The 20,536-nt window shown below is 50.1% G+C and overlaps 3 protein-coding genes across 4 annotated transcripts in view; all 3 read right to left on the bottom strand.

Annotated features, from left to right (window-relative positions):
• The window catches only part of FLOT2 (flotillin 2), a 31,736-nt gene extending 23,161 nt beyond the window's left edge, over positions 1–8,575 (bottom strand). For both annotated transcript variants that reach the window (XM_074974765.1, XM_074974766.1), the window contains exon 1: positions 8,455–8,575. In XM_074974765.1, the coding sequence (XP_074830866.1) occupies positions 8,455–8,503 (49 nt within the window). In that variant the 5' untranslated portion in view covers positions 8,504–8,575. The remainder of the gene's footprint in view (positions 1–8,454) is intronic.
• Positions 8,576–10,515: 1,940 nt separating this feature from the next.
• DHRS13 (dehydrogenase/reductase 13) lies at positions 10,516–15,043 on the bottom strand. The gene is made up of 5 exons (XM_074974237.1): positions 14,694–15,043; positions 13,546–13,664; positions 12,630–12,753; positions 12,074–12,385; positions 10,516–11,265 (listed from the first exon to the last, which is right to left on the bottom strand). The coding sequence occupies exons 1-5, from the start codon at positions 14,818–14,820 to the stop codon at positions 11,003–11,005; spliced, it is 945 nt and encodes a 314-aa protein (XP_074830338.1). The 5' UTR covers positions 14,821–15,043; the 3' UTR covers positions 10,516–11,002.
• A 3,392-nt stretch (positions 15,044–18,435) lies between these two features.
• The window catches only part of PHF12 (PHD finger protein 12), a 44,355-nt gene continuing 42,254 nt past the window's right edge, over positions 18,436–20,536 (bottom strand). Inside the window, exon 15 of the mRNA XM_074974566.1 lies at positions 18,436–19,138. Coding sequence (XP_074830667.1) covers positions 18,804–19,138 — 335 coding nt within the window. The 3' untranslated portion in view covers positions 18,436–18,803. The remainder of the gene's footprint in view (positions 19,139–20,536) is intronic.

Below are 20,536 nucleotides of genomic sequence, written 5' to 3' on the forward strand. Positions count from 1 at the left end.
GGGATTTTCAGGGCAGGTCCTGTAAAAAGCCACGTATATTTGCAGTACTAAATAAAAATTAAAAATCCTTTCCAAGATACGGGGGGGCAAAGAAATCCTGCCAGGGCTCATAGTGGGTTAGCTGGATACCCTGTTTCCTGTACAGAACCACAGATAACATTTTACAGTAAATATGATATGAATTCCTTCTCTTTGTAGAATCAGGAAGCTAGTGCCCCTCTCCCTCTGCTCAAAGCTCTTTTCACAAGGTTATTTTCTGAAGGCAACTTTTCAATATAAATCCTATTAAATGTACTACACAATGTTTGTTGTTTGCCATATTGAAATCCAATGGGCAGAAGGTGTCCGTTTCAAAAGCAGGGTAATTTATTATAACAAACTTGGCTTTTTGACACAGACAGTGTTATCTCAAAAGCACCTTATGCTTCAGGCTTCTAAAGCAACGCAGTTGAAAAAAAACAAGCTGAAAAGTTGAGTTCTTGAAGAGGGAATCCCCCAAGCTGTGGACAATACCTGCTGCTTTTGGCTCAGGATTATTAGGACATCCCATGCTTTGAAGGTAAAACACAGACTCAATTGCTTGCAAGTTGTTTAACTTTGTGTTTTTTCCAGTAACTCTTTTTGCCATGCTCAGGTTTAAGACCTGAAACCAGTGAGCTTAAGAGCCACTAGCTTAGATATTTGTTTTGATCACTACTTGTATGTGCATTATTCTCCCACCTCCAAGACAACAGCTCCCTGCCAACTTGCATGGCAGCTAGAAGACTATTCCTCCGAATCAGGGGGAAAGCTTAGGCCTGGTCTGCACTTAAAAATTAGATCAACCCTAGTTATGTCACTTGGGGCTGTGAAGCACTGTGTATCCTGAGTGCCGCAGTTAGATTCACCTAACCACCCATGAAGAGGCGGCTAGGTTGATGAAAGAATTCGTCTGTCGACCTAGCTACTGGGGCTGCGAGAGACGGATTAGAAAAACCCCTTCTGTGGAAGTAGGGAGTGTCCAAGCTGTACCGCTGTAGCGAAGACAAGCCCTCAGAGAAGCTGATTGGTGTGACAGCTCCTAAAACAGATTCAAAGTAATGTCATTTAATATCTCTTGGGGGATAGGAGACTGGCTTGCTCAGTTCATTAGCCAGACTCGTACGCTGTCTGCCACTTCCTCACCTCCTTTTCTGTTGGTTATCTGTATAGCACAACGTTCTGGATAGATTCTGCTTCCCAGCCCACACTTATCACTGAGCAGACATGGCAGCATGCGTCCCTTCAAACAGTTGTTACTTTCTTTCACACACAATGTAAGAAAATATCTTACTTCGAATCTTCTCCAAACTGAGCAGCAGCATCCTTACTAATTCTCACCAGAAAGCACAGAAAGTTACATCTGTGCACACCAGATTTGGTGCCATGTAGTGCTGTTTAGTAAAATCATTTTTAATAGTGTCCAAAGCAGAAAGAAAATACGGAAAAAGTTCTTCTAGAAAGATTCAATCTGAATTTACTAATGGGAGTGAATTGCCAAATATGTTCTTTTATACAAGTTGTACATCCGGGCACAGTAGAATACTCTGGTGGTAAAAGAATGAGCTGCATGAACTAATTGCTTTAAACACTAATTTCCTATTTACAATCTTGCCATCTGCTTCCCAGGTCCCAAAGATCAAGTGAAAAAACAGAAACAAATCACCAATGTGAAAAACTTTGCAAATCTGGAAAACAAACCCCAGCACAATGAGATTTGGCAGAGAAACCTCCTATTTCAGCTAGCACATCCCCTCTTCTCTTCAAGTCTGGGTCTCACAGCTACTTGGCTACAATTTACAGACATCCACCATGCCTTTTCCAGCACAATAGAATACAGCCAGCTATACTACCACGGGAGGATTCATGCCAGACAGCAGTATTCCGGCTTGGAGCCTGCAGAGGGAAGTGATCCTGCATTAAAGTCAGAAGTGTTCCCAGAAACAACAAAACTAGATGGCCTGTTTCTTATGAGATTAGATGAACCAAATTAGGATTTATGATTAGTTCCAGGTCTACATACAGAAAATGCCTCCAGCAGAACCAAAAAGGCCCTTTGCGCTGCTGCTCTAAGCCCTGGTCTACACGACGAGTTGAGGTCGAATTTAGCAGCGTTAGATCAATTTAACCCTGCACCCGTCCACACGGTTAAGCCATTTTTTCCAACTTAAAGGGCTCTTAAAATCGACTTCTGTACTCCTTGCCCGAAGGGGATTAGTGCTGAAATTGACCTTGCCGGGTTGAATTTGGGGTAGCGTGGTCGCAATTCGACGGTATTGGCCTCCGGGAGCTATCCCAGAGTGCTCCATTGTGACCGCTCTGGACAGCGCTCTCAACTCAGATGCACTGGCCAAGTAGACAGGAAAAGGCCCGTGAACTTTTGAATTTCATTTCCTGTTTGGCCAGCGTGGCAAGCTGCAGGTGAGTGCAGATCTCAACAGCAGAGGTGACCATGATGGAGTCCCAGAACTGCAAAAGAGCTCCAGCGTGGACTGAACGGGAGGTACGGTATCTGATTGCTGTATGGGGAGACGAATCCGTGCTATCAGAACTCCGTTCCAAAAGACAAAATGCCCAAACATTTGAAAAAATCTTCAAGGGCATGAAGGACAGAGGTTATAACAGGGACCCACAGCGGTGCCACGTGAAACTTAAGGAGCTCAGGCAAGCCTACCAAAAAACCAGAGAGGCAAACGGCCACTCGGGGTCAGAGCCCCAGACATGCCGCTTCTATGATGAGCTGCATGACATTCTAGGGGGTGCAGCCACCACTAACCCACCCCTGTGCTTTGACTTCGTCAATGGATTATCATGCAACAGGGATGCGCATTTTGAGGATTAGGAAGATGATGAGGAGGTTGAAGATAGCGCACAGCAAGCAAGCGGAGAAACCGTTTTCCCCTGAGAGCCAGGAACTATTTCTCACCCTGGACCTGGAGCCAGTACCCCCCGAACCCACCCAAGGCGGGCTCCCGGACCCGCCAGGCGGAGTAGGGACCTCTGGTGAGTGTACTTTTGTAAATAAAATACATGGTTTAAAAGCAAGCATGTTTCATGATTAATTTGTCCTGAAGACTTGGGATGCATTTGTGGCCATTACAGCTACTGGAAAAGTCTGTTAACGTGCCTGGGGATGGAGCGGAAATTCTCCAGGGACATCTCCATAAAGCTCTCCTGGATGGTCACTCGTCGTTGAAATAGGGTAATTTTATTAAGGGGACATTCAAAGGTGGCCGTTCCTGCTGGGCTGTGTGCCTGTGGCTGAAAAGAAATATTCCCCACATAAGTTGTTGACAGACTTATGCCAGCAAGGCTTGAGCTAGTGAGCTAAACATAGCACACTCCCAGCTGCAGAGCAGACAAACCCACTGAGGCCCAAAGGTAGAGGTCCCTTCTGCAGTTTAAACCATTAAATGATGGGGAGGAGAAAAAATGAAACTGGACAACAGATGCATAAAGAAACTCATGTGCAGTGAAGTCAGAGTCTAGGCATAAATCAGGGTCAGAATCTCAGACACTAGTGTGAATCTGAGTTAAGCCTTGTCTATACACAAGTTGTATCAACTTAACCAAAATTAATTTAAATGGACTTAGTTAAACCAATGCAAACTCCTGTTTGGACACTTATTAATCAAAAACTGGCTATACTAGCTTAGCTAGCACCAGGAACAAGGTAAGCTGATGACAGTTTTAAACTGATCTATACAGTGTCTGCACAGCATTTGCACTGGGTTAACTAAATTGAGTTCAAAACACACCTTTCAATGAACTGGTGCAACTCAGTGTATAGATCAAGCCTTGTTAAAAAAAACCAACCCAACATATGGCTTGAATTTTACAAGCCATAACAAAGGTGTGCAACATTACACCATGAAAAGCTTACACTAAATTCTTCCTGGAAACTAAAGGGAAAACCCCTAAGGCAGGGGTTGGCAACCTTTCAGAAGTAGTGTGCCGAGTCTTCATTTATTCACTCTAATTTAAGGTCTCACATGCCAGTAAGACAGTTGAACGTTTTTAGGTCTCTTTCCAGAAGTCTATAATATATAACTAAACTATTGTATGTAAAGTAAGTAAGGTTTTTAAAATGTTTAAGAAGCTTCATTTAAAATTAAATTAAATGCAGAGCTCCCCGGAGCGGTGGCCAGGACCCAGGCAGTGTGAGTGCCACTGACTATCAGCTCGCATGCCGCCTTCGGTGCGCATGCCATAGGTTGCCTACCCCTGCCCTAAGGCAATGTGAAGCAAACCACACGTGCAGAGAAGCTATTCCAACTCTTTTGGAGACTTAACAAGCACTTGACAAAGGAAACCTTGGGTTCCATCTGTTGCAAAAGGCTACAGTGCTGCCTCCTGGGAAGGGCAATGTCTCTGAAGAATGCAGATTACCCAATTCTATGTAATTACTGAATAACAGTATTAAAGATTGGCTTAGGCTAGTGTCACACTGCAATCCACCTTGACAGGCTGTGAGGCTGCATACTGGACAGTAACAAATAAAGAGGTTTCAGGGAAAGAACAGTACTGTATCCAGTCACAGTTCAAGATTCTTGGCTAATCACATTTATGAAACTAAACAGATCATGGTACTCTGATTTTAGGGGAAAATGGAAACCCATTTCTTTAAAGACCTTTTAAACAGCTAACCCTGCATGAGGTGTGTAAGAACTTCACTCTCAGGAACACACATATTCTGAATACAAATATGGAAATCTGATTCCAAAGGCAAAACAGACAAGGGTAAAACCTCTCCCATGCAGAGAAGACAGCCAGAGCTGCCTGTTCCCCCTTACTGTTATACCATGCCTACAAACTTTTAATCTGTCTACAAAGCTAGGGAATTAAAGCATGGTTAGTCAGAAGATCATGGGAGTCCATCTTTGTTCTGTGACCTGCATATCATAATGCTGTTTACAAATCAAAAAGGTGATTTTTTTTTCTCAAGGAAAACTGGGCTGATCCTTCTGTGTCTTACATCAACACATACAAGAAAGGGTCTGCCACCAAACATAGGTGACCATTTTGTTACTGAATAGAATCCAGATTACTCAAGAGACAAGCAGAGTAAAGACATGTCAGTAAGGTAAGCGGATACATTTGATGTTATTTGCTGACTGCAATCACACCTTAAAGATTGCTCATGTATGATATCTAGTAACAATAAGGGTATGTAGTTTATGTGTAAGTATTACAGGATCACAATTCATGACTGGCAGAGTGCGGGAGAACCACGCATAGTGTAAATTCAGGGAAGTGAAATAAGCCAGCCAAATAAACCCAACATCAACAGTGCAGTCAGTATCGTTTGTTTACACAATGGGAACTGCGGTCTGATTGTCTAGATAAAGTACCTTTTGCATTTTCCTGAAAACCTTCAATGGCACCAGTGCCCTGGGAGAGAAGCCATAGCCTCAGTAATGGCCAGCATGGAGAGTGCTGGACACCCGGTTCTGGGATAGATTTCACACGGACGTGTCCCATAGCACACTGCTGTCCTTAGGTTAAATTAGAACCTAACCACAGAAAATCCTGAATAGTTTTTCAAATGTGGAACACAAGAACTTCAAGTCTGGGTTTAAAAGTTCCCAGAAGTAATTTTATAACCAATATGTGGCTTAACAGGAACCCAGAGAAATTACCAGAGAGTTGGAAAAAAAGCACTAACACTCACCATTGACCTGTGCCCTTGGAATCAGATTTCCAAATAAGGCCATCAAGCAGAGGGTTGTATTGGTCAAACAGAAGTTATAGAGAGCTGACTGCTTGTTGGGGTACTGTATGTCACTATAAAAAGCACTGAAAGAAAGCCACACCACTGAAGTGGCATATGGTGAGACTCCCTCCTTAACAGAGTCAAGAATTTATTCTGAAAAAGCTTTTCAATTAAAATATTTGAACCATCTCCCTAGTAAGTGACCTCTTTTACCAGTATTAGTAAAGGAACCCAATACTGCAGAACATAACTCTGTTAATAACATGTTCTAATATTGGTTTATCACACACAAAAACTTCTTGACTGTGATCTTAATAACTACACACAGCAAGGATGAAAACCAAAACGGACACAAAGTTCTGCATTTACAGACATTTTACCTCTGCCCCAGAGCTTGCTCAACATCCATGGAAGCCTAACTGTTGAATGCTCCGCCCTAGCATGCTAATAACCCACCAGCCACTCAACACCCAGATAAACAAAGGGTTATTAGCACAGTCACAACCGTGCAGCCAGGGCCCAGACTGAACACCTGTTGCAAAGCACCCAGGAAAGAATGAGGCATCCATAAGCACCCCCGACTCTTTCAGCCTGTTCCCTGAGCACAGAACCAGTGCTCTTAGGAAACAGGCAGGTGTTTGCATAGCACATAGCATGCTGGATAGTGAAATACAAAGGCCATCTTTGGTGACGGTATGGACTACAGAACAGACCTTTATAGCCAGGATTGATGTATTCATATATAAGAACACGGCAATGGTCATACTACTGGGTCAGACCCGTGGCCTATCTAACCCAATACGCTGTCTTCCAACAGTGGTCGATGCCAGATGCTTCAGAGGGAATGAACAGAACAGAGTAATTATTGAGTGATCCATCCTGTCATCCAGTTCCAGCTTCTGGCAGTCAGAGGTTTAGGGACACCTAGAGCATGTGGTTGCGTCCCTGACCATCTTGGCTAATAGTCATTGCTGTACCCTTCCTCCACAAGAATATCTATTCTTTTTTGACCCCCCCCCCAAAATTCTCAGCATGCGATTGCATTTGATGGGTTATCTTGGGCACACTGGGGCCGAGCTATGGGAAAATACATAGTTTGGGGGGTGTTAATGAATACCACAGATTTTTGTTGCCATGCCTTGTGATTCAGAGTTTATACACTGCTGCTTTCATAATTATATTGTGCTTTTAAAAAAAAACAGCAACTAATCAGGGGTTAAAATAAACTTGTTTAATGGCCAAATCTAAAAAAACAGAGGATAATTCCCATTCCTTTGCTATTTGTAAAATACTATTCTTGTACCCTGTAAGCAGGTTTTAGAACATGTCTGAACCACCCATTAAGACCAACTCATTAGGCTCTGTAACAGGCCTGTCCTCTGAGAAAGATTTACAGATTGCTTAATAGACCAACTGGAAGTGATTGCCACTGCCTGCAGGAGATTTCAGCCAAAGGGACTGATTTAATTGGCTTGCAAAACATGATGACGTAGTTTCAGATACACAGCAATGGGAGTGAAGCAGCCGTATAATCACTTTGTAACCCCAAACGTTTGTTTCCTCCAAGGCATGAGGAAAGGTGGTTAAGATTTGAGGGTCAGAGTCCCAATCACCAAACCTAGCCATCAACTATCACGAACCCAGTGTTGACAAAGAGGATTTATGTAGACTGGGAACGTATTGAGCAACTGAACATTATTTCAGAGTAGCAGCCGTGTTAGTCCGTATCCGCAAAAAGAACAGGAGGACTTGTGGCACCTTAGACACTAACTAATTTATTTGAGCATAAGCTTTCGTGAGCTACAGCTCACTTCATCGGATGCATGTAGCTCACGAAAACTGATGCTCAAATAAATTGGTTAGTCCCTAGAGGTGCCACAAGTCCTCCTGTTCTTTTTGTACATTATTTGTAGATGCCCTGAACTTTCTCTTGCCCACAGCCCACCCATTCCGCCTAACCACCACGGATCCAGTCATACCTACAGGATGCAGCATCACGTACTGGTGTTTAACACAACTCCACATTTTGATGGAGCCGGGCCCCAGATCCACTGTGCACCCTTTGCAGTTGCAACAGTAGCATGAATCAGGGAAAGGGACAATCGCCACCCGGGCGACCCCTCCTCTACGGGGACGCAGGGGAAAGGCACCTGCTGCTTCTGCTGGTGCTGGCACGGCCGGGGAATTACAGAAACAAGGCTCACTAGCCAAGCAACGGGAAATGGGCGCATGGGGAGCAAGGAATGCGCAAGGGCAGCCACAGCCCTTGCGGCTCCCGGGGGGCAGCGGGAAAGAGCTCACATGCCCCCTCCGCCCCCACCCGTGCCCCAGAGGACAGGGGGCCCGAGCTGCCCTCCGGACGAGCCGAGGCGTCTTTCGCCCCGAGTCCCTGCCATCGAGGCTCCGACCCCTCCCCAGACATTTCACACCCGGCGCCTTGGCCCTGCCCCGGGGCAGCCAAGAGTCCGGCCCCCCCCGCGCTCCCCTGGGCCCCCCCGCCCCGCTGGCGGGTACCTGGCGCCCAGCCCTGAGCTGCAGAGCTGGGGGGGGCCCCCCCCACCCCTGCGGGGGCCCATCCCCCCCGCACGACAGGAGCCCCCCAGCCCCGCCTCCTTCCCCCTGCAGGGGCCCCCCCCCTCAGTGCTGGGGGGCTCCCGCCGAAGCCCCTCCCCCACCACCTCAGTAGGGGCCCCCCCGGCCGCCGCCGCCGCCGCCGCCCCTACCTGACACCACCAGCGCCTCGTTAGGCCCCACCGTGTGGCAATTGCCCATGGCGCCGGCAGCAACGGCACCTCCCCGCCCGACTCTCCGCCGCAGCGCCCGCCGCGCCCAGCCACACCCACGACGCCCCGCCCCGCCCCCGCCCCCGCGCCCGCGCCCGCCAGCGGAAGCGCGTCACCGGGGGGGGGAGACTCGCTCGGGGCAGTCGCCATGTTGGGAGGGGCGCCCGGCGGACCCCGGCCGCCATGTTGGACTGAGGGCGGGGGGGGGGGGGGGCAGAAATGGAGCAGCCGCCATGTTGGATTGGAGGGGTGGGGGAGGGGTCCGTTAGGCGGTGCCGCGCTGGGTATGTGTGTGTGGGGGTGTGTGTGGGTCCGTCAGGCGGCACTGCGCTGGCTGTGTGTGTGTGTGTGGGGGGGGGGTGTCTGTCAGGCGGCGTCGCGCTGGGTGTGTGTGTGTGTGGGGGGGGGGTCCGTTAGGCGGTGCCGCGCTGGGTGTGTGTGTGTGGGGGGGTGTCTGTCAGGCGGCGTCGCGCTGGGTGTGTGTGTGTGTGTGTGTGTGGGGTGTCTGTCAGGCGGCATCGCGCTGGCTGTGTGTGTGTGTGTGTGTGTGGGGTGTCTGTCAGGCGGCATCGCGCTGGCTGTGTGTGTGTGCGTGGGGGGGTGTCAGGCGGCATCGCGCTGGGTGTGTGTGTGTGTGGGGTGTCTGTCAGGCGGCACCGCGCTGGGTGTGTGTGTGTGGGGTGTCTGTCAGGCGGCACCGCGCTGGGTGTGTGTGTGTGGGGGGGGGGGGTGTCTGTCAGGCGGCGTCGCACTGGGTGTGTGTGGGGTGTCTGTCAGGCAGCGTCGCGCTGGGTGTGTGTGTGGGGGGTGTCTGTCAGGTGTCGCTACTCTGGGGGTGTGTGTGTGGGGGGGGTGTCTGTCAGGTGTCGCTACTCTGGGGGTGTGTGTGTGTGTGGGGTGTCGCCGCTCTGGGGGTGTGTGTGTGTGGGGTGTCTGTCAGGCGGCACCGTGCTGGGGGTGTGTCTGTGTGTGTGTGGGGTGTCTGTCAGGTGTCGCCGCTCTGGGTGTGTGTGTGTGTGTGTGTGTGTGGGGTGTCTGTCAGGTGTCACCACTCTGGGGGTGTGTGTGTGTGTGTGTGGGGTGTCTGTCAGGCAGCACCGTGCTGGGGGGGTGTGTGTGTGGGGGGGTGTCAGGCACCGCCATGCTGGGGGTGTGTGTGTGGGGGGGGTGTCTGTCAGGTGGTGCCACACTGGGTGGGATAGGGTGGAGGTGCGCGGGGGGCAGGGGGTGTCTGTCCTCAGTCTGGACTGGATGTTGTGTCTGTCACCAGCTGCTCTATGGGTTTGGTGAGGAGCTAGTAGAGAACATGTTTGGGGGGGGGGGGAATGATCATTGTATGCAGGGCTGTACATCTGATGAAGTAGTGGTCAGCTGCCCCTGTTCTTATAATTGTCACAGTTGTGGCCTTTTCTATCAATCCCCAATTCTGTGACCAGCTAACACCTGTAAAAGTGTTAAACGCTATCTCCATTCAGTGTTAAAGGGGGTTTCTAATCATGTTAATTCACCCAGTTTTAAGCAAGCACTTTCCTCCCAGTCTAGACAGAATTGAAATGACTCTCATAACTTGCCTGCTGCAGCCAAGACACTTTCAGAGAGACTCAGCAGCTAGTTCAGTGAAGGAGGCACCCGTTTGCCACTGTGCAGCGAGGACTTACCAGCATTTTGTCTCTTTGTGCACATAGCTGTTACCACTAGCATCCTGCCCAGAACATCTTTAGACTTCCTTTGAATGTCAGCCTTCCCAAAACTTCTTGGCGAACATATACCTGCTACCCAGGAATTTTCTGCAGGTCTAGAACGTAGACCACAGCTGGCCAGTTACATACAGAAACATCCTCACAAAACCGTTGCACTGGGGATTCCATAGAATTAGGCAATTGCCCCAGTGGAAACTTTTTTAGTGTTAGGCGTCAGTGCTATTCTTGAAAGGCAAGGATTTGGGCTACTGTGACAAAGTGGGATGGAGAAAATGATACATGCTCTAGGAGATGTTTTAATTCACCTTTTAAAACAGTTATTTTCATTGTGTTTTAATTGATACAATTATAGAAAATGCTATTGAAAATGTTCGGGTATGAAACAGGGCTTGAGGTGAGAGAAATGAGAGCGTGGATAGCACCAGCAGAACCCACATCATCATCATCCTTACACACTGGGGCACAGTAAGGCACCTACATTCAGAGTGGTAATCCCAGCTCCCACAATCTTATTTGTTAGATGCAGTGTAAAGAAAATCCTGCTTGTTAAAAAGATGGGTACATGTTCATATTACAGTGTTGGATCGTCTAGTATAGCCTAGATGCCATGGAAGCTTCCACCATGTAACTTCTAATGTATCTGAGGCCTCGCTTTCAGCTCTGCCTCTCTCTTGCCAGTCTGAGGCCCTCTCAGTTTCCTAATGCACGTTAATCCTACCCCTACAGCAGCCACTGCTATTCCAGTCTATGGTCCCTACATAGCTCTCCGGGTCAGGGGATAGCACGTTCTAAGAAGCCAAACCCACCATCCTCTCACTGACTTCCCACAGCTTCTTGGCAACAGCATCATCACGGGCCTGGGGCCTGGGATCTTGTACCCGGCAGTCCACAAAGTACCGTCCGCTGAACATCTCAATCCCCTCCTGCGTGGCACAGTAGATAGAGGTCTGGGCTCCATCAGTGGGGTCTCGGAAGAAGAGCCAGGAGATCGGAACAAAGAATGGCCACAGCCAGATCGGAATGTAGCGGAATAGTTCAGTGTTAACGACCCCTGAAAGCAAAATAAAGCAGCAGCTGCAGTTAGACTGGAATGTACAGGAAACATCCCTCATCTGGGAGGAGGGTGTCTTACTCAGGAGGCATAAACAGCAATGGTGCCAGTGAAGACGGAGAGAGAGAAGGCAAAAACTACATGAGACGCATGCAGGCACACTGGGTTTGGTTCTTAGTACATTTCACTGAGAACCATCCACAGACCTTTGGTCTGACCCAGTATGGCCGTTCTTATGTTCTCTTAGAACTCACTCGACAGGAACTTGACTGCAAAGAGGGGTTAAGTATATGGACAGTTCAAAGAAAGTGACTTGCCCAGTAGGGTGTGGAATAGTTTCTAATCTGTACGTCATGCTTCCTCCAAATAGCAGTTCCATTTTCTGGCCTCCCTCCCACCCAAATTCCAACCAGTGCTGGAGAGGTAGGAAAGAGAATTTCATTGCAGGCAGGGCGAAATGCAGAATGAGGGATCACAGCCTTGGGGGTAAAGAGTAACTTTGGTTCATTAGAAGGCTGCCTCTCTTATTAAGATTGCTGACCAGTCCTCCTTGACTGGGTGGGAGGCTCAGTGTGAAAGGGAAGAGCCACAGGAGTCCAGGGGCTTGAGTACCCGTCTTAGGGGAGATCTGAGATTAACCCAAATCAGAAATTATCGTCCTTAGTAGCCAGTTTGTCGTGAGACAGGTCTCAAACAGGACTGGATTGAACTTCACCTCTTGAGTAGCGAGGCTCTGATCTATAGCTCTCAGGAACTTTAGTGGGATTTGGAAGCCACATCCCCAGAGAAAGGCTGGGCCCATGCTCACCTGGGTGAACAGCATAGCAGGTTACATCGGTTCCCTCCAGTTTGTTTGCCAGCTCTCGGGCATACAAGATGTTGGCCAGTTTGCTGGTGCAGTAAGCCTGGAAGTTCTGCAGTATCCCTTCCACCGGCTTTTGGAGGGTCTCAAAGTCTATCTTCCCCGATCGATGTGCATTGGAGGCCACAATCACCACGCGGCTCGGTGCGCTGAGCTTCAGCCGCTCTAGGAGGAGGTGAGTCAGAAGGAAGTGACCAAGGTGGTTGACCTGAAACACCAGGTTAAAGCCATCCTTCTTCCTGCCACCTGCTCCAACCCCTGTAGAGAAAAATAAGCTCCAGTATACAGCCATGATCTCTGGTCCAGGACTTTCTCCACTCGACAGGGTCCTGCAAGCCAAAACCAGGCTACACTGTGTTATTCCCCACGTCAGAGAGTCATCACCCCAACATCAGCATCCAGGAATCTCCCCCAGAACCTCCTCAGCACAGCCTCAGGGCCTGACCTACCTATCCCTGTCCCACCAGGAGCTGGGTGGCAGGCTCGGTAATGAGATTCCCACCTGCGTTGTTGATCAGGATGTCGAGACGAGGCTCAGATCTCAGGAAAGTCTCTGCAAATGCTCGCACTGAGTCCAGGCTGGCCAGGTCCAGACTCATGAAGAGAACCTCATTGTTCCCGCTCTCCTGGAGAAAGAGGGGGAGGCACTCATTGCAGGCCACAGTGGTGCATGGGGCGTTAGGCTCCAGACCAGTGACAGCGACACGGAAGGTGATGTCCCGTTTCCACCTTGAAGCACGGGGCAAACTGCAAACAGGAACTAGCAGAGGGAGCTGCTTGCCCTTCAGAGCACCCAGCCCCAGAGTCTGCGTGCACTTTTTTTTTGCAGGCTCTGCAGTGGCTCACTGTTCGACACCATGCAGCCAGCCAGCCCACATTGAGACACCTGAGCAGGATGGAGAAAGGCCTCACTGGGTGTTTAATTTGGCAGTTGGGCAGGTAAACGGGGAATTCAGGCATCTGTGGGGCAGTCAGAGAATCCAGCCTGGGGGATGCTGTCATCTTGGTTAGCTCCCTGCATATAGAAATGGGGCCCACCGTGCCCATGGAATGTGCACAACCCCCTTGCCAGCATTCTCTGTAGGCAAGTACCTCTGCAGCCCTCCACTCCCCACCCAGTGCTGGCATCTGCGCCCCTCACCTCACTGGGGAGTAACAGAGCCCTTAAATGCTGCTTCCTCTCCTGGGAATAAGGGAACTCTTTTATTGCTTATCTGCCAGGGCTCCTAAACCTTCCCCAAGCTGGTACCACTGCCCTCTGCACCTCCCTGGGTATGCTCCATCCTAAGCCTTGGTGGACCCTCAAAGTTCAGCAGCGTCCCATGACGGTGCAGGCCTGCCATACAGCAGGGACTGCTCATCTCTGGGGCTCAGACAGCATCCATCTGAGTGAGGCAATAGGAGCGCAGAGCCCGCACCCGCCTGATGTCATAGACAGCCGCTTCTCCTCTCGCTCTGCTGCGACAGGCCAGGATGACGCGAGCTCTTCTCCGGGCCAGATCCAGGGCCGTCATCTTCCCAATCCCAGTGTTTCCCCCTGGAAAAGCAGAACAAGGAGCTGGGCACAAGGAGATGACCAAGAGCAGCCTAGCTCTGTGTTGTGGTAGCACTGTGTTCCCTCTCAAAACAATTCATAGAGCCTGCCTGAAATCCAGCCGCCTCTAGGGAGGAACGGTGGCCCTAGCCCCTGTTTGAGAGAAGCTGGGAATGAGCGACAGGCTGGATCACTGGATGATTCCCTGTTCTGTTCATGCCCTCTGGGGCACCTGGCACTGGCCACTGTTGGAAGACAGGATACTGGACTAGATGGACCTTTGATCTGACCCAGTCTGGCCGTTCTTATGAGGAGGGCGCAGCCAGCACACAACCTCCGCACAACAAACCAGGAGAAGAGAGGACACCAGGGTCCAAACCTCCTCTCACTGATCCATACGCAATGTTCTGTGTGGAAATGCTACAGAGAAATCCTTTTTCTTACTATGAATAGACTCTGGAACTCATTGCCACAGCACATTGGCTGTGGCTACCTTTTGGCTTCAGCAATGAGGGATTGGCTGTTTCTATGGTTATCATGCGTATCCAGAATTAGACTAGTAAATACTAGACAAGAGTTTGGGGAGGGAAAGAGCAACTCAGCACACAGCAAAGCTCAAACTCTTCCAGGCTAGGAGACTTCACTGGCGGGCAGGTTATCCCATAACCCAGCTGTGGGGCTGCCTGCACATTCATCTCACATATCCAGCCCTGGTCACTGGACTAAAGGTGGACACCAGGTGATTCTGATCTGTCTCAATTAGCGGAGTCAAGTCGTCAAGGGTTGGGATCCCAGCCTGCAGGAGCCTTGGGAGCTCCAGCTGGATGCACTGAGCTCACATTTGTGGCATAGAGGGAGAAGGCAGAGCTGGGCCTGGCACCCAGCGTGTGCTCTTCCAACAGGAGACAACGTGCTGCGTGGGAATCAGAGTCCTTGTCCTGAGCTGAGGGCAGGGGGTTTCCCACTTTTAAAGAGAGACTCTCTACCAGAGCCCAGGTAGCCCCTGGAGGCACCTGTCCCTCTCCCCCTCACCTGTGATGACCACGGTCTTCCCTCGGAGGCTGGTTTGGGCCCTACACTTGGCCCCTTTGATGCAGTTGTAATAGAGGAGGGCGTAGAGGCCCAGGAGCAGCCCAAGCACTAGCAGCACTGTGGCCATGGCTTCCTGGGGCGCAGCGAACAGGGTCAGCAGCAGGTTTCCCTTGGCTGCAGCCAATTCACAGGCGCCTCCAGCTGCAAGATTCACTTTTCAGGCCGAGCTGCGCTCCTGGGCGGGCCGGAGCCAGAACCTGCGTCAGAGAAGGACCAGGACAAAGGTCACTTGCTTCACATTGCATAAAAGCTCTCCTGGGCTGTTCTCTGCATGCAGCAAAGCTATGGCAAGCCTCCTGGGCCAAACCTCTGCAAGTTCACGCCCAGGATGTGCGGTTCTGAAGCTGGCTCTGATCCAGGCACGGCTTCAGGCCGCTCGGCCTGGGCCCTCTGCTTTATAGCGTGAGATTGGCTGTATTTCAGCCAATCTGCTGGCAACACTGCCACCTGCAGATCCATAGCCTGCAGGGCACGAATTCGGCTTTGCCCAAGGAGCTAGAGATGGCCGGGAAATTTCTGATCAACATTTTTTGTCTGAAAAAGCCAGTTTGTCAAAACCGCGGCCCCCAGTTCAAACAAGCGCTGACAGACGTGTCAAAGCTCTCAAACTTCCTGTGTCAGCATTTTCTAAACAAAGCCGTTGCAGGTTTTGATTTAAATGACTTGGTAGATGAGCGACAAGGTGGGCGAGGTATTATCTTTTATTGGACCTACTTCTGTTGGTGAGACACACAAGCTTCCATAGAGCTCTGCGTAAGCTCGAGAGCTCGTCTCTTGCACTGCCAGAAGCTGGTCCAATAAAAGATATCACCTTGCGGGTCTAATATCCAACACTAATATCAATAGTGTTGTAGCCTTGTCAGTGCTACAAGGCTGCAGCCCTCTTGATACATACATTCATTTACATGTAGATAAAGAAACCTTTCGATTGGCCCAGTCCGAAAGCTGGTTCAGATTGAAGTTTTGTCCTGATTTGGGACGGAAAATTGTTTTGAAATCTCAAAATTTCCCCCCAGACAGGAAACCTGTTTGTCACCTGGCTCAGCAAGGATGGTGTGTTTGTTTTCTCCAACAACCCATGATTGCAGTGGGCATGGTGGAGGCTCAGCACCTTTGAAAACCTGATTATCGGCACCCCGCAGCAGCACTTTAACAAACATTAACCAATTCGTGCTCCCAGGTGGCTTGGGGCAGGGCCATAAGCTGTAGTGTCAGTATTCGCCATTGACAGGTGCACAGACCGGTTTCAACAGGCTTAGAACCACCATTCACTTTCTGAACTATAAGTTTAGTTCATGGTTTTCCATCAAAGAGATGCCGAGTACGGAGTCTGCTAGAGAACTAAGACCCCAGCAGTGGGACAAAACCCTAATATGAAAGAACTAAAATAACAGGGCAGGCACGGGGGCTTGAAACAGTTATCTAGCCCCATAGACGTGCATTTCACTTTACAGACCTAGGAGCCCTATATTCTCTGTATCCAAGACCACAAAATTGTCCCCCAGCCCCTCCTAACAGACAATTGGACAAACGACTCCTGTTCCCAATCATGCAGGGCCCCCCCATTCATGGCCACACAATAGCTCTGTGGCAGCGACAGGAGTTACTCACCTGGAAGGTCTCCCATGTGCGTAGGCACCGCTCGCTGGCAGTGGAATGACACTGGAATCCCAGGCCTGGCCAACACTGGACTAGAGAAAACAGCTCAACTGCACCACCGGGCAGTACAAGCAGAGAAGGGGGTGAGCCCACGGGGGGGAGGAAGAGTGTTTACCTTCGGTTCCTGCATGCTGGGCTAGCAGAAGCCAGGGGCGGCAGAGAAGGGGTGCACAGCAGCCGGCACGGACCTGAGCAAGCCAGTTCCAGGAACCTCCTTGCCAGGCTCTGGGGGGAGTTGTGGCCAGCCCCCTAGGATTTTAAGTGGAATAAATGAGGGGGGGCAGGGTAAAGGGACAGAGGGCAGAAAATGCTGCTTCAGGGGGGCATTTGGACAGGTAGAAGGGGTGCATCCCATGGGCATATACACCAGCCTCCCTCAGGAACATTCACCAGCTCCAGGAGAAGTTCCCCTGCTGAAGGACTGTTTGGCTGAAATGTCATTTGCCAAGCACTGAGATCAATGGCTGGAGGGTACCAGGGCAAATCATTACAGTCTTGGCACTTACTTTACCACCCGCCCCAGGTTGTGGCTGAAGATGATTAAACAAACCCTCATCTCCCAGTACCCAAGGCTAAATCCATGCAAGCCTTTAAAATGCTTTGCACCCGAGGACTACAAGAAACCAGAGCCAACACGTTAAAGGCTGTGCCAAAATACCAGAACTTACTCAACACAGGAGCATGTTCCCTGCGGCTAGCAATTAGCCGATCCAATCTCTCTCAGGTCTCAGGAGGTGAGCACAGGTGTAACCCTAAGGTACAAGTGAAGTCATGGCCCAGGAGCCTTCCTGCAGCGGGGACGTGGCTGACGGGAGAGGGAAAAGCTGGGAGAACACTCCCGTCACACCAGGCCTCACAACCTGCCCAAGGAGGTTCCCTGTCTGGAGAGGGTGAGAAGCTATCTGAGCCCCAAACTGCAGGTGGGAGGGGAAAAAAGAAGGGTGCAAGTGTGGTTCTTGCTCTGTTTTCAATAGTATTATGAGAGTTTATTAATACAGACTTAATGCCATTGGAACAGATCGCAAATCCTTCCGTCTTTGTACAAAAAGAGTTAGTATTTCCAGATCAGAACACAGAGTATAAAACAGTAAAAATACAGCAGAGAGCGGCTCTAGGGCAGGAGAGCCAGGAGTGAAGGGGAAGGCTGCTGAATGGGAGCAGCTTCCCGCCCTGTAATAGCTACAAACCTTGAGTGCCAACAGAGCGAGTCTGCTGTGCAGCACGATGCCCTAAGAACATACCCTGTACAGAGTGGGGGAGGGGATGCACACGGCCAGTGCATGGCACTGATGTGGTCAAGAACAAAGGAGGAGCCACAGAGGCCATCACAGATACACCCTGTATTCGAACCTTCCATTCTTCCGGAGAAGCCTCATTCCCCCTGGGAGCTCACTTTGTCCCCAGCCACCCTGGTCCTGGAGGCCTGGGGCAGAGCAGGGGGAGAAGAGCGGACCAGGGCTGTTCCTGGGCACAGCCTGGAAGCCCTTCTCACAGAGGTTGGGTTTTTGCTTGTGTTTACAGAGTCAGGACAGACAGTCGAAAGCAGGAGGTGACGTATTTTGTTTTTTATATACAGAATACAGGAAACTTTCTGCAAAGTCTAAAACATTACAATGACTATGTACATCGGAACTGGCTGTCCTGGAGGGCGGGGAGGTGGCATAGAACAAAAAAGACAAACAGGTTTACGACAAACGATTTGCTACAAGAGACAGTCTGAGGCAACGTCATACCACATGTAGCACTGTACACAGCTTTAACACACCGACAATGCCATCGCGGGCGTATTTACACAGAGCCGAGACGCCTCCTCCTTCGAGACAACACCGGGCGGGCCGCAGGAACGGAACTCATTCTCGTTGCCCAGAATACACAGTAGCTACCTGTAGTGCAACCAGAGCAGGGAGGGGAGGGGTAAAATAACGGGGGGGGGGGGGGGGGAGGAGAGCACTTCTTTACATTAAATAAAACAATGATATTGTATAGATTTGCCGTATGAAAACTGTATTTTTCTCTTTTAATATAAAACTATTGTCACTGGCACAAAATAGAACAAGTTTCTGATTATTTTACAACTGCATGGGAACGATCTGTCAGAGAGAGCGTCCAAGTCAGCCAGCCCCCGCCCCTCCCCCTCCTCGCTCTGACACGTCCTCCTCTTGCTGCAGCTTGCCTTTTAAAATGAAATGTATAGTACAAATATATGTGCAAATGCCCCTAAAACTTGAGCAAAAGAAGAAAATAATTAAAAAAGTGAAACGTTCTTCATTTCATGCAAACGGCGCGTGAACAGTTTCTGGGCCGACAGAAAATCCCAACTTGGTTTGTACATTTTGCATTGCAGGAGTCTCAGGACAGGGCTTTTCTTCCCCCATGGCTCTGCCTCAGCTCCTAGGGAACAGAGTTGGACCGCAGCACGGGCACCTGGTGGGGTTTCAGAGAGAGCTTTTCCTCCAAGTCCATGTCTTGTACTAAGGCAGCGTCCCCTTTGGGCTGTTTGGTCGCAAAGTCAGTGATGCTGAAGACAAACTGCAGGCAACCCAGTTTGATGTAACTGCCGTGGTGGAGCAGGGCTGTTCCTTCCCACCCCGCCCCACTGCCTCCTATTAAACTAGAGCTGCTGGCTTTGCAATTGCAGGGTTTCCGGTGTTGCCCTTGTGCCTGGGAATTCATCACGACCGCTTCTTCGTGCGGCTCCTCGTCCTGTTTTCTGCCTTTGTGGCATTCTGGAAAAGAAACACATATGCGAAACAGGCCGGGGCAAGCGTCCCATCCAGAGAGCGTCACACTCAAGTGCAGCAGCTTGTTTCTATACAACACTAAGTGCTGCAGTCACATGATCACCGGCAACTTCAGAGCGCGGCCAGCCCCTGGGTGCAGGGATCTCTCAGCGGCCTGTACGTAGGCCCCGAGGTCAGGTGGGCAGTAGGAGTGAAGCAATGGGAGGATAAAGAGGTGGATAATGATGCTTACAGTGTAGCCCCTGACAGGACCAGGTCAGAGGCTGTGTTCCCTGCAAGCTGCGCGCTTGGGCGGCCAGGTAGGAGAGAGTCAAACGTCACCCAGCTGATTAGAGAGCACAGCCGGCAGCATGTGTTCAGGTGCCCCTTCCCGCACATTGCTCCATCCTGAAGCTGCTCCCGGGACCCTCCTGCTGGCTGTGCAGAACCAGGGGGGGGAGAGGGTGCTGTCTAGGTGTCCCCCTCCCACTGTACCCCATCTCCACAGTGCAGGGCAGAGGGGACAGCTTAGCTCAGGAAGGACACAGAGCTGCTGTGGTCTGAGTGGTGGAGTGCCTTTCTTAAAGAGACAGTGCACTGTTTGAGATTTCCTCAGCAGCCAGCTCACACACACAGTCTCTCTCGCGCGCGCGCACACACACACAATCACAATCTCCTCCTCCCCCTGCCCACATACCCCATCTCCGCAGAGCCGGGGAGGGGAGACACAGCACAGAGCAGGAGAGCTTTCAGTGAGTGTCTTAAAGAGACAACGCACAGCTTTCCCCAGCAGCCGTCTATCTCTCTCTCTCACTCACTCTCTCTCTCACGCGCGCGCACACACACACAGTCTCTTTCACACTCACCTCCAACACATACTTGTATTATTGTTGTTACTACTTGGTACTTCCTGCAATGCACATATATTTTCTGTAATTTTATTCTTTCAAAGTGTGTTGTTTTAGTGTTTTGACTGGTCTATGCATTTCACAATTTTTATTTCTCTTATACTTAAATTTAATTCTTTGAGTAGTGAGTTCTAAAATGCCTAACCTGTCCTGGTGGGAGTAACTGTCCCTATGGTAACTTTTTAAAAATAGTTATATCTAGGTTTTTTGTTTCTACTCGTGGCACACATCTGCACATACCTCGGTGCACCTACCAAAATTTATTCCATACATGGGTGGAAAAAATTAGAGGGAACATTGGTCAGAGGCAAATCTACAGATCAAGTCTATGGAGACCATCTGATTCCAGCTCAGAACTGATCGCTTTCAAGAGAGGGACAGGTGTCAGGAAAGGGCCTCTAAGTCTGAATTAACTGTAATTAGAGGAAGCAGGTATTTGCAGTTCAAAGCACTCGCTGTCCCAAGCGGCTGGGCTCAGAGGGAAGGGTTATACTGT

The sequence above is a fragment of the Natator depressus genome, chromosome 17 (assembly GCF_965152275.1).
Source record: "Natator depressus isolate rNatDep1 chromosome 17, rNatDep2.hap1, whole genome shotgun sequence".
NCBI classification, from domain to species: domain Eukaryota; kingdom Metazoa; phylum Chordata; order Testudines; family Cheloniidae; genus Natator; species Natator depressus.